The sequence below is a fragment of the Microchirus variegatus genome (genome assembly GCF_963457635.1).
Source record: "Microchirus variegatus genome assembly, chromosome: 22".
In the NCBI taxonomy this organism is placed as follows: domain Eukaryota; kingdom Metazoa; phylum Chordata; class Actinopteri; order Pleuronectiformes; family Soleidae; genus Microchirus; species Microchirus variegatus.
Window position 1 is genome coordinate 8,005,754 of NC_139823.1, and position 13,593 is coordinate 8,019,346.

Below are 13,593 nucleotides of genomic sequence, written 5' to 3' on the forward strand. Positions count from 1 at the left end.
ATTTCCATGCACAGTTTCATTCAGTTGGACTACTGCCCTTGTTCCAGTATACAAGCATCCGAGGGCGATCGATTTGCAGACTGTGTAGAGTCGAGCCGTGCCGAACCAAGTCGTGCCTGAACTGCATAGTGGAAAAGCGCCAAGGCAGGAGGGGGGGGAACTGTGACACAGGGGCAGAGAGCTCAGGCCCTGCTTCAGTCGACTCTCAATCACGTGATCTGGCTGTGTTAGTCCAATGTTTGGAAATTCAATTTTGTACGCTTTCAATCAGCCTGACATGTTTACATGTATTTCAAAAGACTGTGTAAGTCAATAATGAGTTTTTCTTCTAATGTCATGTAAACACACTGAGCGTCCTCTTGTTCTCAGGATATCTAATTAGAGTAAACTTTACACATTTGATTGTTTATTTTTGATTATTTTTCCCTTTTAATATGTGTGTGTGCCTTCATACTGGTTGCCCTCCTCCCTTTGCACATTCACTACATGTTCTCTCTTGCACGTTTGTGGCAAAATCACACCGTCGTGTTTTCATATTTGTATCAGGAAACAGTGACACGATAATTCAATAATCTCTCACGTCGTCGTTGTCTCTTTCTGCATGCATGTGTGGCTCTGCTGCTGTTTTTCCACTCTTCTTTCTCCCTCATTCAATACTTTGAAGGCATCAGTTCACCTTTTAATGCCGACTACGTCATCCTTTGAACACACACACCCCTGTAAATGCATTCTGAATGCGGTTGCCTTTTGTGTTGTATAATTGTCTTTGACTGTGTCTTGTGGAAAACGAGTCTCTAAACTTGCACCGCCACATACATTACTTAGGGATGGGTTTCAAAAGAACAGTCTGTTTTAGACTAAGCGTCACATCTCACAACCTGTAGGTCAAAAATTAATGTTTACAACAGGCTGTCAAATGAATGTGTCCTCCTCCTCTTTAGAAAACGTGCTTCAATTATCACATGCTGTCGAAATTCATATCCCCACACAGTTATGCTCGCACCTCTCTCTAGAAAACTAAGAATGGAAACAAAGATTGGATGGAATGATGGGCAGACATTGGTCATTTTCATGTGGCGAAATCTTTCAGCTGCGACATTTGTCTCACAGAGGCTTGATGGCTCATTTCTTTTGGTACATAAATTAGTATTGTGGCTACTCTGTCTCAGTCCTGCTCCAGTGTCTGTGTGTGTGTACACTCTTAGAAATAAAAGTGCTAAGTAGAACCATATAAGGTTCTTCGGGCTTGTTCTCATAGGAGAACCATTTTTGGCTCCAGGTAGAGCCTTTTTATAAACACTTTTAAAAGGTTCCACCAAGAACCCTCTTAAAATCCTTTATTCAGGAAAGGGGTTTTAAAGGGTTCTCTGGATCAACATGGTTCTTAGTGGGACCATTAGTGTTACCAAGAACCTTTGAAAAACCCTTTCCCAAAGAAAGGTAATACTTTGTTAGTATGCAATTATTTAATTTGTGTAAAATTGATTTTGGATTATTTCTGGGACATTTTTATCAGACGTCGGGAATTCCCCTTGATTCTTCGATCGTGGTACGGCCGGGTTCTCCAGGTCAAATTTTTAATACCCTTTCAGTACCACTAGCAATGACATTTAATGTCAACTACACGACCATAACAGTTGGATACTATCGTAGCTCAGTATGTATTATGTACCAGGACTGCACGAGAGACCCAATATTTATTTCTTAAAGAACATATTTAACAACCACTTTTATAAATGGCTACCTATAAACTTGTAAGTACTTTTTTTAGGGTTACAGGGGTGGGGAGTTGTGTGTGCGACAGACATTTCAAGCTCCCACTTATTTCCAGTGAAAGGAATAACAGTGTTCAAATAAATGGCGTTATCTTGGGTTCATCTGAACTAATTGCTGTTTCAATCGTCACAACACCGTTACTGACAATACAACGTGGTGCAGGAGCAATAAAGTTGTTGTTGTTTTTTCCTTTCCTTTGGTGGGGGGTGGGGGGGTGGGGGGGTGGGGGGGACAACCGCATAAGTAATGATGATTGGCTAACGAGCCCAGAGAATTCTAAGATAGTGTTTTCAAACAAGTAGACGTTAGTTTTCCCACCTTGAGATAAAAGGCAAGAATGTATATGTGTGTCAAAAGTTCAAAAACATCTGTTGGGTTTCATTGTCCTACTATTATAAACATAGCAATGATAGTATCTATAATAATAATAATGACATCTGATGTCTCGCATTGTCCCACAGCAACGTTAAAATACTGTACAATATTTACTGTTAATAATATATTCTATTTAATGTCCATTTCCTTCATTCAACATGTTTAATATTCAGTTTTATTATAAATCTTTCTATTGGGGAGGCAAATCCAAATTCGTTGTCGTATTTAAACATTAAACGTTACTTTTTAATACTGCTAGATACTTTTACAATGCAGTAACTAACTCCGTTACTTTTTAGGAGAGTATCTAGTAACTATAAGTAATAACTTTTTTTAAAGTAAAGTGCGCATATTGGAAAATGCAAATACTGAACTATGAGGTCAAATATTGAATGTTTTGGCCACACTAGTCTACGATATCACAAACAAACGGGCTGTTACCATGAACCTTACAACGAGGTTAGTGCTGCTTGTAAGTTAATCACTGTGGTTCAAGTGCACGTTGTCATTTCCATTTCCCGGTGGTACTTTCTAACAAGACACCAGCCTCACCACATCTGTACTATAGTGCTGTATTTTCTGTGGTGAGTTGTTGCTGTTAATGCAAACTAAACATTTCCTGCAGCTGCTTTCCATTAAATGACTTTCGCAGATTAACTAACCCCTTGGAGGCTTTTTAGCATGTATTCATACTGGAGGACACACTTTTGCATTTGTCATGAAAATGAGTGTTGCTTTGTTAGCCGCGCTATTGTTCGGACAAATCTGGTCCACACAACAGGATGTGAGCATATTGTGCTCTGCTCTAATTTGTTTGGTTATAAATATTGCAAAAGGAAAAATGCTATCGGAGGTCACAGAGCGCAGGGAGCTGCAGGCTTTTACTGTGGTTTATACAAGTCATCAAACCTTAACTACATCATGAAGGTAAACAGGACTTTTACTGCACTGTCCTTTTTTTATATTACAGTCAATAACAATAATATTTATGTGTTAAAACAGTATAAATACAGTGTTTCTATACACACACACAGATATACACATCTTTGACTGAATTTCCCTGAATATTCCTACCTTTCTTAATTTTTAACACCATTTATTTGTTGTTTTGAGTTGTGTTATTGTTTTATGTTTTGACTTTCCACATAGTTTTGTAGTTGCAACCTCCAGTGTGCTTTGGACAGCACTGAAATGCACTGTATAAATAAAGTTTCGCTCGCATTCTTGCTTCCTTTTGAATAAAGGTGTTCTTATCTTTTCTTATTTGCACCGTGCACACACTGCACAAGATGGTATCGCTCGTGGTATTGCAGGGAAATCCCAGCACCATGAGCATCATTTCATTACGGAAATACGGATGAGCGGTTTTTGTTCCTGCTCCCTCCCACTGCAGTCGAGCTTCATATCAGCTGAGGCTGAGGAAGGCAGCAGAGGGTTTTAAAAGCAGTGGTTTGTAGGGAGGAGGGTGGGGGGTGAGATCACGTTTCTAGCCTGGAGGGAAAAATTCACTTCACCCTCAGGAAACACTGGGAGAGCAAGTGTGAAAAGTAGGCTGGCCTCCAGTACAGTACTGTAGCATGACTAGACTTCTTTGGATGGGTCACAAAGGAAGCTGCTCTCTGTGTGTGTGTGTGTGTGTGCAGCTGGTTATGGATGTAATTGAGCGTGGTAATGGACATTACATGGGACAACTAAGGACAGGAAGGTTTCTACCATCTGTGCATGGAGTTATGGTGAGTGAGGCTGTATTGCAGGAAAAAACTGTTGGTCCTGGAGTACATATATTCATTATACTGCCTTGGTAGAAGTGTAAGTGAATAGAAAAATGGATATATATGCGATGCAAAATAGCAAACGTGCCATAATTTGTCTGAGCACAAAAGATATTTGGTGCGTCCGACATGATTCAGTGCCTGGAGCCTGGGAGCTGTGCAAGTAATAGCCTCACTCAAGCCAGATAATTATTCAACTGCTGATTTCTTCTAAATTCCCACAGGAACACAGTGCCACCAAGGCTAAAGATCACCAGCTGAAATGGTGCTCGTCTCTCTGTGTGGGCTTGAAAAATGACAGTACGATATAGCCAGTGTGTCTGTATGTATCCAGGTTTGTGCATGAGAGGAACTTTTTCCTCTATTCTTAAAGGTAGTTGTGGCGCAAACATTTCTCTTGCCACTTATCTGCAATGCAACATAAATTCCAGAGCAGACTGTCACCATCCAACCTCTCATATTGACTTAACATTTGTCAAATGTTTGTTAAAAGAAGTCCGTAACTCACACCTTGATGCGAATGAATATATATATATATTTTTTTTTTTTTGTCTTCTGTGTACAGGAGCTCCAGTTTGAGCGACTAACCAGGGAACTGGAAGTGGAGAGGCAGATTGTGGCCAATCAGCTGGAAAGATGCAGACTTGGAGCAGAGTCGCCAGGCGCTGGTAGCAGCAGGTAATGAGAAGACACGCGCACACACACACACCCCCACACACACACACACACACACACACACACACACAGGTTGAGCTGCAGTCCGACACATGGCTTCTTCATCCTTCACAGCTGTGACTTTAGTGAGGAGCAACCACGCTGTAATCTTCCCTGTTTTTTTCTTCATTTCTATTAAAGCCTAAGATTTTTAGCCTTATAATACGTTCCCCAACAACTTTTACAAGCCGTGGCTAATCACCCCTCATTGGCTCACAGTTGACCCTGAATTTATTTTAAACTCTTGAGTCTGCGATGGCTCAGTGGGTGAAACCCAAACGGGGAAACAACAGTGGTTCATTAGTGAGAGGAAAAAGGAGAAAGAGAAATACAATGTCAAAAATCATAGTTTTTGTCACCACATTTTCCCCCCTGGCGGCACACACTCAGCAGTTCCTCCAGGTGAAAGATCCTGCAGGTTATGACCCTGCTGCTGCTCAGTCATGTAGAGTGAACTCACAGCGACTGCAAAGACCGATGATCACAAGACAGCATGTTCATGTAAATCGCTCCATCTCCGAAAGTGGTGTGGTGTGCACTCGGCTCATGTTATTCAGAAGCATGTAATGTCAGTCTGTCACAGACATATGGAGAATTTGTTTCAGCAAATAGACTCGAGTCCCTTTCAAGTCGAGCTGACACTACATACATATACAGGTGATAATAAAGCCGGTGTTTATCAGTGACAGCATGTGATTTTGTTTGCGAATATGTGTGTGTGACAGCAGAGTGTTGTTTGCTCAGTGAAGCATCGCCGCCAGTGTGGAAGTCGAACTACGTTTGTTTAGGGAATTCGTTCCCACCGTATCCGTGAACACACGAGGCTGCCCGATCATCACACCTCACTGACCACACGTTTGGTTCTGTCTGCTGAGGCTCACACGTCAGGTTCATTCGTAAAGCTTGAGGTTGAACGCCAGATTTATATCCTCACATATATATTTTGCTTTGGTTTCTTTCAGTGCCACTTTTTCAGTGACGCAAATTAAGTTAAGGGCACTTTCATACCAGAGCTGTCTGGACCGCTTTACACTTATGTGGACCAGAGTTTGTTTCCTCAGATAGTCGGAACGCTCATCCAAACTCACAAACAAGCAAACTCTGGTCTGAACACATGGGCTTCAGTTTGCTTGCAAGTGAACCCTGGTGTGGTTCGCTTACAGTGGGCAGTGCATAGTGGGCAGCTTCTTGTGGAAAACCAATTAGCTTTTTAAACACCAAAGTAAAAACAGAAACTCCAAGACTGCATAGATTTGGTGTTGCTCCATTGTTTGTTTTTGTGGTGAACAAGCTGGCTCAAGGGAATGGATTTTAGTTTTTAGTCCTGGCCAGTTGTTGATCTGGGTGTTCTTCTTCCTCATGCTTTTTTTCTTTCTAGTTAGCACTTTAACACAATACCACCCCAAACGAGCATCTGTTTTAACTGCGAGACGTTGTCCAGGCAATTTGGTCCACGTACAAAAGTGCAGTGTGAAAGTGAACCAAACCAAATGACATAGAGACTGTGTTTGGCTATTGTTGTGACTTAGATGAAGGTCAGATCACATTTTATGCCCACTTTATGCAGAAATCCAGGTAATTCCAAAGGGTTCACATACTTTTTCTTGCAACTCAGTACAAATAACTGTGATTTGTTGGCCCACAATTCTATGAAATGTCTCCCCATGTCGTCATAATATGAAAGATTATGTTTGTGTTTTGTAGCATTCATTGATGCACTTCAAATGTGTATTATGCTGCTGTTACACTTGAAAGGCGATATTTATTTGGACCAACGTTAAGGTTAAGTGAGGTTAAATGAAAAAAGGGGGGAAATTCATTAACAGTTAGATTATGCAGGCACTATTGCTACAATCCTTCTTGTTGCTTTTGTTAATTTGCTCTGACTGAGGGCAACAGATTTGCGTGGGCTGGGATTTGTCAGGAATAATATAATTAATCTTGCAATGCACCTGAAAACACACATTACATGACTGTGTACACTGGTCATTAGCTTGCTTGTTTAAGCAGGGAGCAGATTGATGCAGACAATGTTATGATTAAGAAGTGAAGAGGAAGAAGTACAATGAGAGGCTTTTGTATTGGCCGTTGCTAATGTCATTAGCTGCATGAAGTACCTGAAAAGACTCTTATAATGTGTTTGAAATCATGGGCTTATAATTTAAGTCTTAGTTTAAAATGGTGAACTACTGAGCTGCCTTTGTTCTTAAATGGACCTTGATGCATGGGCTATGTATACAGTATTTTGGTCATCCTTGTGACAATGAGTCCCTATTACCTTAACGAATTATTGCACTTCAACATATACACCTGAAAAATAAACCCACTAGCTACCAGGAGATTGCAGCACTCCGGAATAAGTGTCCATTCCCCATTCCCTTTTTTGGAGTGGAGTAGAGTGGCATGTATAGAGCAGCTTCAGGTGCTCAGAAAAAGTCCTGGACATATTTCTGAAAATATGAGATTGTTTTAACCTTCATTTCTGTGCGCCTCGCCATTGTGATTATTTCGGACACTCTTGCTTTCCCGTGGTTAGGTCAGCAATTAGGCTTGTTTTTACGCAGCTCTCCGAGCACTCAGTCCTGATCCACACACGAAAATAACTTCCCCAATACACGTGTGGGCTATGACATCATCGTTTTCCCAGAGTTGAATATTGATCGTTCACACAAAAATGCAAGGGTGGTGTTTTAAGACACTCTGGTCTTTGACATGTAAATGAACTCAGAAACAATCAATATGTTTTCATGACATAAGAAAAAATAAACTACAACCAGACTTTTAAAATACAAATAGTATTGTGATAAATCAGATTTCTCATAGTCAGACTAACACACCACACACTAATCCTTAAAACACTGTTAAAATATTGCCACCAACGCTGATGGCACTTTTTTATAAACTTTGACAACCTCATTAAAGAAACCTCCACTCTTACTTTTCACCATTGCTGTTCTTGTTTGTCGGGTTATTTATTAACAGCACAGGAGAAAATCTGTTTCCTGTAAACACAAGCATGTGTATGTCGGAAAGCAGCTTTGTTTTAAAATGCACATGTTGTTTAAATTGGTCTACTGCCAGCAGATATTATCTCATTTGTCAGAAAACCATGTAAATGTAAACACAGCTACTCCTCTCACTGGGAGACTGGTGGCTGTTCACCAGCTCCTACAGATCCTTGAAAGCAAACATGGAAGTCAATTTTACATGCTTTTAAAAGGCGGAGAATGACAAATGAAACAGCGAGCACTGGTTATTTGTGTGTGAATGGAGATTATCTTTAAACCGTTGAGGTCACACTGCTCAGCTCAATAGCTCAGCGGGACGACAGCGGAGGTGAAAGCATACTTAAGGGTTCTGATGGGAGCCATTACATTTCACGACACCTCCTGAGTTGACCACCCTGTTTATTTCTGCGAGTCTCTGCGGGGGCTGGTCATCTAACTTGACCTCGGGCAAAACTTTAAAAGAAGCAATGTCCCATCCAGCCTGTCTCTGATTAGCCACAGGGCTTGATGCGAAGATAAAGTATTGTGCCAGGGTCAGATCTGTTGTTTATTAGCATCTTCAGTTTTACGATGGGTTTACAAAAGCTTTTTTACCCAGGCAGCCGGTCGGTACATCACCATCATGGTATCCATTCTTCTTTTCATCTGCCATGGTTCAGTGGAGCACAACTGACCCAACTTTCTCTTTTTAATTGCCTGCATGCTCATTAAAATTTGGAAAGCTGTGCTTCTTAAAGCTCATAGAATAGCACCTTGGAAATAAAAAGCTCATAGAATAACAAAAAAAAAAGCAGTAACAAGATTTGGTGCTTATTAATGGGCAGGAAATCTAAAAAAAACTCAGGTCCCCTACTTGGCCTTTGTCATAATAAGCTGTTTTGGAAAAAAACTGCTCTGAAAGTGAAATACTTTTCCTTTAGTCAGTAGGTATTTTGAAGAAGGTGATGTTATGCCTCCTAAATTGCAAGAATTGTGGAAGGTTTCTGTTCTTAAGCCTTCATCAAGACATAAACTGGATATATGAATTGTATATGGTTATATAGTGTGTTTTATGTGGTCCTAGGCAAGTCCTTGTCAAATAGTTGTGTGGGCCCAATTGCACATCCACATCCACAAATTGATGCATCTTTTCTGTTACAGAGTAAAAAACAATGTGAATACAGTTCTTCTTTGTTGTAACTTGAGCTATATTTTGTTTTCTTTAATGTTAATAAGCATACAATATTATGCAGAGGTATACTTAAAACAATTTCATAGAGAAATTATACTATTTATAGCCACGGTGGAGAGTGGGGGGGGGGGCGATCCTAAGGGGGGCATAGCAGATAATAATTGAGAAGCACTGTCCTAGGCAAATGAGACCAAGGCAGTGGTGATTCCTCGAAGACAGCGGGGGAAGCTCAGCTTCTATGAGCTCTGTTGTATTTACATTTCAATACTAAATGTGCGCTAGAACGCGGTTAAACGTGTCACTAGTTCGTTTAGAATCAGCTGTTTATCACAGATGACGGAAACCACTTGATGCTCAGCTTCAGCTGTTCTATATGGGATGGCACCGGATAGTTTTTTCTTAGTGCGGTGAGCTGATTGGAGAAGCTCGGCTTCCATGACAGCAGAACTGTCTGAAAGAGTGAACTAGGTTTTGATTGACAGTGTTGCAGAAACATAAACAACACTGAGGCCTTTTCTGCCTGGATTTCACGAGGGAAGTCTGTAGGCAAAGAGCTGGTCGTTGTGTGTTATTTGATATAGCTGCGTTTCCTTGTTCTAGTTGTTCAGAATTTGCAGAATTTATGATAAGATAAATCAATGGGCCTGAAATTAGCTCCCCCTGTTTCATAGACCAGCAACCACCACTGGATCAAGGGTGGAGTAATACGGTGTGTAACCTCTATCGCCCCTTGTGGACCTCTGAGTAATTACCACAACAATGCATTATTAATCAGCATTATGCAAGCTCATTATTTTGGTAATGGTTTGAATGTAGCCTTTGTTTATATGTTAAAAACCACAGCTTTTATATGCACACATCTACAGTTTAATTTTTACATTGATTTCTTGCCCCTTCCACAATATTAATCCTGACCAGCAGATGTTGACTTTGTTTATAATATTTAAATAAATAAAACCTTATTTCACAGCTCGGCACCTCCAGGCTCTACTATCGCTCCACTGACACACAAGCGCGTTGGCAACAAACTCATTTTTTATAGTCGGACCGAGTAAGAACATGATTTGTTTTCCTTGAACAGTAATAATCTACAAGTGGTCACTAGAGATTAACGTGGAGACACATTCATATGTGAAGCTCTTCGAGCTGTCCACTTGTGATTGGATCACGTGAGACAGATTGTAATACCAGATGTGAACAGTGTCATCGTTACAAACTGTGACCATGACTCTCTGGAGACACTCTCTCCGAGTCTCTCCGTGCTCTAATAGACACTGGCATGCTTGTCAGGATTACTCTATGTCAGAATATCCTCCTGCTCAGTGTGTGTAAATTTACTGTTTGATCACTTTTGATTTACTCCCGACTTTTTTCCCCCTCCCTCTTGTGTGTTTTCACTATCATCGACTGTTAACGCTAAATCATCCGTTGCCCTTTCGCCACACATTTCAACTTAGCATGTTTATTAAAGCTGCAGGTGCAAAACAGACTCCAGTCCCACGTTTATAGCTTTGTAGCTGTTGGTGGCGACTGGGTCCTCAAACAAAACACTATCTGTCACCAAAGGCACATTTTAGGTCTTTGGTAAACACAGATGACATAAAATGGACATAAATTAAATCACCGCTTGGGTGGTATAGTCTCCACCTCTGGCTCTGTCTGAAACATAGTGATTACAATCTCTGGCACTGTTGTGAGAGGCCTAAAGAAGTTGAGGCCCAAAGGTTGATTTCACACGTCATTCAATGTGGATTTACTCACTTTGTTTTTTGTTGTTTTTTCTCCCATGCAGCTCATCTGAGAAGTCCCTGCCTTGGAGAACTCCAGGTAAGTCAACTTCGGCATGAAAATTATTAGAAATGAATCCCTCTTCATAACCACTCTTTTTAGTTTTGGTCGTTTTTATAAGCCATGTGTGCATTTTGATCATATTTTATATCCTGTATAGTCCTTTAAGCTCTGTTTCCACCAATCAAGGTCATTTCGGTACGGTTTAGAAGGGTAAACCCTGATCTAGCTTGCATATCCACTGTGGGGTGTGCAGGCAAGATGGAGATAGCTGTGTGACTTATGTAAATATCATAATACACCAGTGTATCACACTGTAGCCTCACGGTATACTCGGTATAGAAGAACAGTGTGACACAGTAAAATACTGCTACATAAATGCTGACATTCACTCCATTTACATGGCATTAGAAGAAATGGAATTATGGCATCAGTCTTTTACACATGTATGTTTAAATTGTAGTTGAAATCGATTTTCTCACACCCAGATAATGTGGTTTGAATTCAAATTACTGTTGCATGCAAGGCACACATGGGGAAATCCAGGCCGGTGCTTTCTTTGGACTGACAAGGACATGCTCTGTCAGCTCATTGCACTGAATATTTTAAATATCTTGGCTGGTGGGAGGACTCAGATTGGGATTATTAGTATTATTGATACTGAAAATAGTATGTATGAATTTAGCTTACATTCCATTATTGGTTTTTATAGTGTTTGACCCTGGTTGTTCCCTCCTGGGCCAATTAGAGACCTGTAGTCAGTGGTCATTGACCAGTGCCAGACATGCATACCCATCTGCCTGCGTATCCCCAGTTTACTTTATGAGGCACACATTGATTTCTAATGGCCTTGACAATCTTGCCCAGTATCACAGTGATAAAATACCCTCATGTAACAGCAGAAGGCAAAAATGTTTTTGCCAAATGGTTTTCATTTATCCTTTAATCTTTGAAGAGAGCAGTTTGTGTGAGTGTGTGTTTTTCTGTGTCTGTCGTTAGGTGCAGGCTTTGTGTGTTCGTAGAGCTGCACAATATGGTCAGATATTGCGATATGATTCATAATTGCTACTGATTCACAAGAAAATTGAATTCCAAATCATGATGATTTGCCATTTCTTGGTTTCTGTCAACAAACAGAGCACATTTTTTCGTCCGAAAAGCAAGGTTTTTTTGGGCCACTGAAGTCTTGTATCTTTGTAGAATTGTGGCGCTTTTCCACCACACGGTCCCGTTACAACTCAGCACATTCTTGTTTTTAACTTTTCCATTAGCAATAGTGCCTGGTACCTTGGTCAGTGTCGTCACTGGAAGAGTCATCAGAGATACATCCGACACAAGAATCATAAGCGGACAATGCCGAACTGTAGATCTGTTAGACTTAAAAGTCTGAAAACTTGAGTTAATCTCCAACAGTTGCCAAGGAAATGTTTAAAATCTCCATATTTAACAGAGGACTCTGGTGTATTTAGCGACAGCACTGCTGATTATGCCGGCTATTATGAGCCTACATTACGACCCCTTCCGCTGTATTTCAGTTCAGTGACTGTGTCGGACTGAGTCTGTGCACCCGTCATGCAGGAAGTACTGAACAATTCTGTCAACAAATCTTTTTAATCAACTGATTGTAATGATTCAGTACATTGAAAACAACAGCTCAACAAGTCACTAATTTGTGTGTGTCGCGTGCTACGATGACCATAGTAATGGGAAAACCATACCAAACAGTGTAGAGTCAAGCCATGCCATGCTGAGCTGAGGCGGAGCATGCTGAGCATGCTGGTTGCGGTGTTGTGGAAAAGCGGTCTTTCGATTTGAACATTGTGATTTTGATTATTTTGCGATGGAATTGTGCAGCGCCTACAGTGTGCGTTTGTCTTTGTGTTTGGTCAGCACAGGCACGTTTCACGTTCCCATAATAATCATTGTTAACACGGGCCTTTTCAAGCATGCTTACGATAATGGACAGCCTAAGGCGTATTGTCGTTCTAGTATTTATCCACGCTTTGTCTGCCAGCGCACACACACACAACACAGTCAGTGATGGGAAGTGAAAGAATTTCTCACAGACCACTTTGGTTTGTTTGTTTAACCCACATCTTTGAAGGATCTTCTTGAGGAAGGAGATACTATTTGAATATACTAATGTGTTTCATGGCTTATTAACTGTGTGGTGGAAGCTAGTGAATTTCTGTAGTGGCCATTAATCTTTTATTGTCGATCCCATCAGAAGGCCTAAAGGGGTTATATTTGTACATATGCGCTGGGAATATTAATACGACATGTTTTTCTCATTTCCTTGCTGAATGCATTTCATTAGTGTTGGGGCAGCACGAAGGACAAATCACAATCACTGCTTTGCTTTGTATTGATTTCTCATTGTACTGTATATGATAAATGATAGTGAGGTGTTGCAAATCTACACTTTCCAATCGAAAAGGTTTTAACTCTCAATACAAGACCCTGTGAGTTTAATGGGCCACACTTACGTCGGCGAGGCTTCTTGGCCTCGGGAGCCAACGTACGAGTCCACCGCTCTCTGAGAGTTTGGGACTGAAGTGTGACTGTGGAACTGAGCCTTTTAGCCCCTGGAAATGTCAATGCAGTCCCATCTTGTGTCTACTGAGGATAGAAGATAAACTTCTCACAACTTTGTCTCTTGATTCTTTTAAACCATGTGTCTAATGAGAATAGAGGATAAACTTCTCAAAACTTTGTCTCTTGATACTTTTTTTTAGCTCTTTATTTCTCCAGCATCATTGTCAAAAAAAAGGACCCCATGTCATTTTAATGAAAGCCACTGGCTATCTGCCCACTTGGCGCCTAGCAACAGTTTTATAATACTGCTTTTATACAAAATGATGTGTAAGACAAGGAAATACTGACTCAGAATGTTAATATAGCAATGTGTGAGTTGAAATAATCTGATTTATGGAAATCTTCTTCTGAACATTTAATTTGAAAGGTATTATATCTAAAATTCTGAGAAATT

At 40.6% G+C, this 13,593-nt stretch overlaps 1 protein-coding gene across 1 annotated transcript in view; it reads left to right on the forward strand.

Annotated features, from left to right (window-relative positions):
• LOC310943116 (plakophilin-4-like) overlaps window positions 1-13,593 on the forward strand; it is a gene marked incomplete at its 5' end in the record, with an annotated part of 74,547 nt that overhangs the window by 15,582 nt on the left and 45,372 nt on the right. The window contains 2 exons of the mRNA XM_083908633.1: window positions 4,489-4,601; window positions 10,609-10,643. Of these exons, the coding sequence (XP_083764759.1) occupies window positions 4,489-4,601; window positions 10,609-10,643 (148 nt within the window). The remainder of the gene's footprint in view (window positions 1-4,488; window positions 4,602-10,608; window positions 10,644-13,593) is intronic.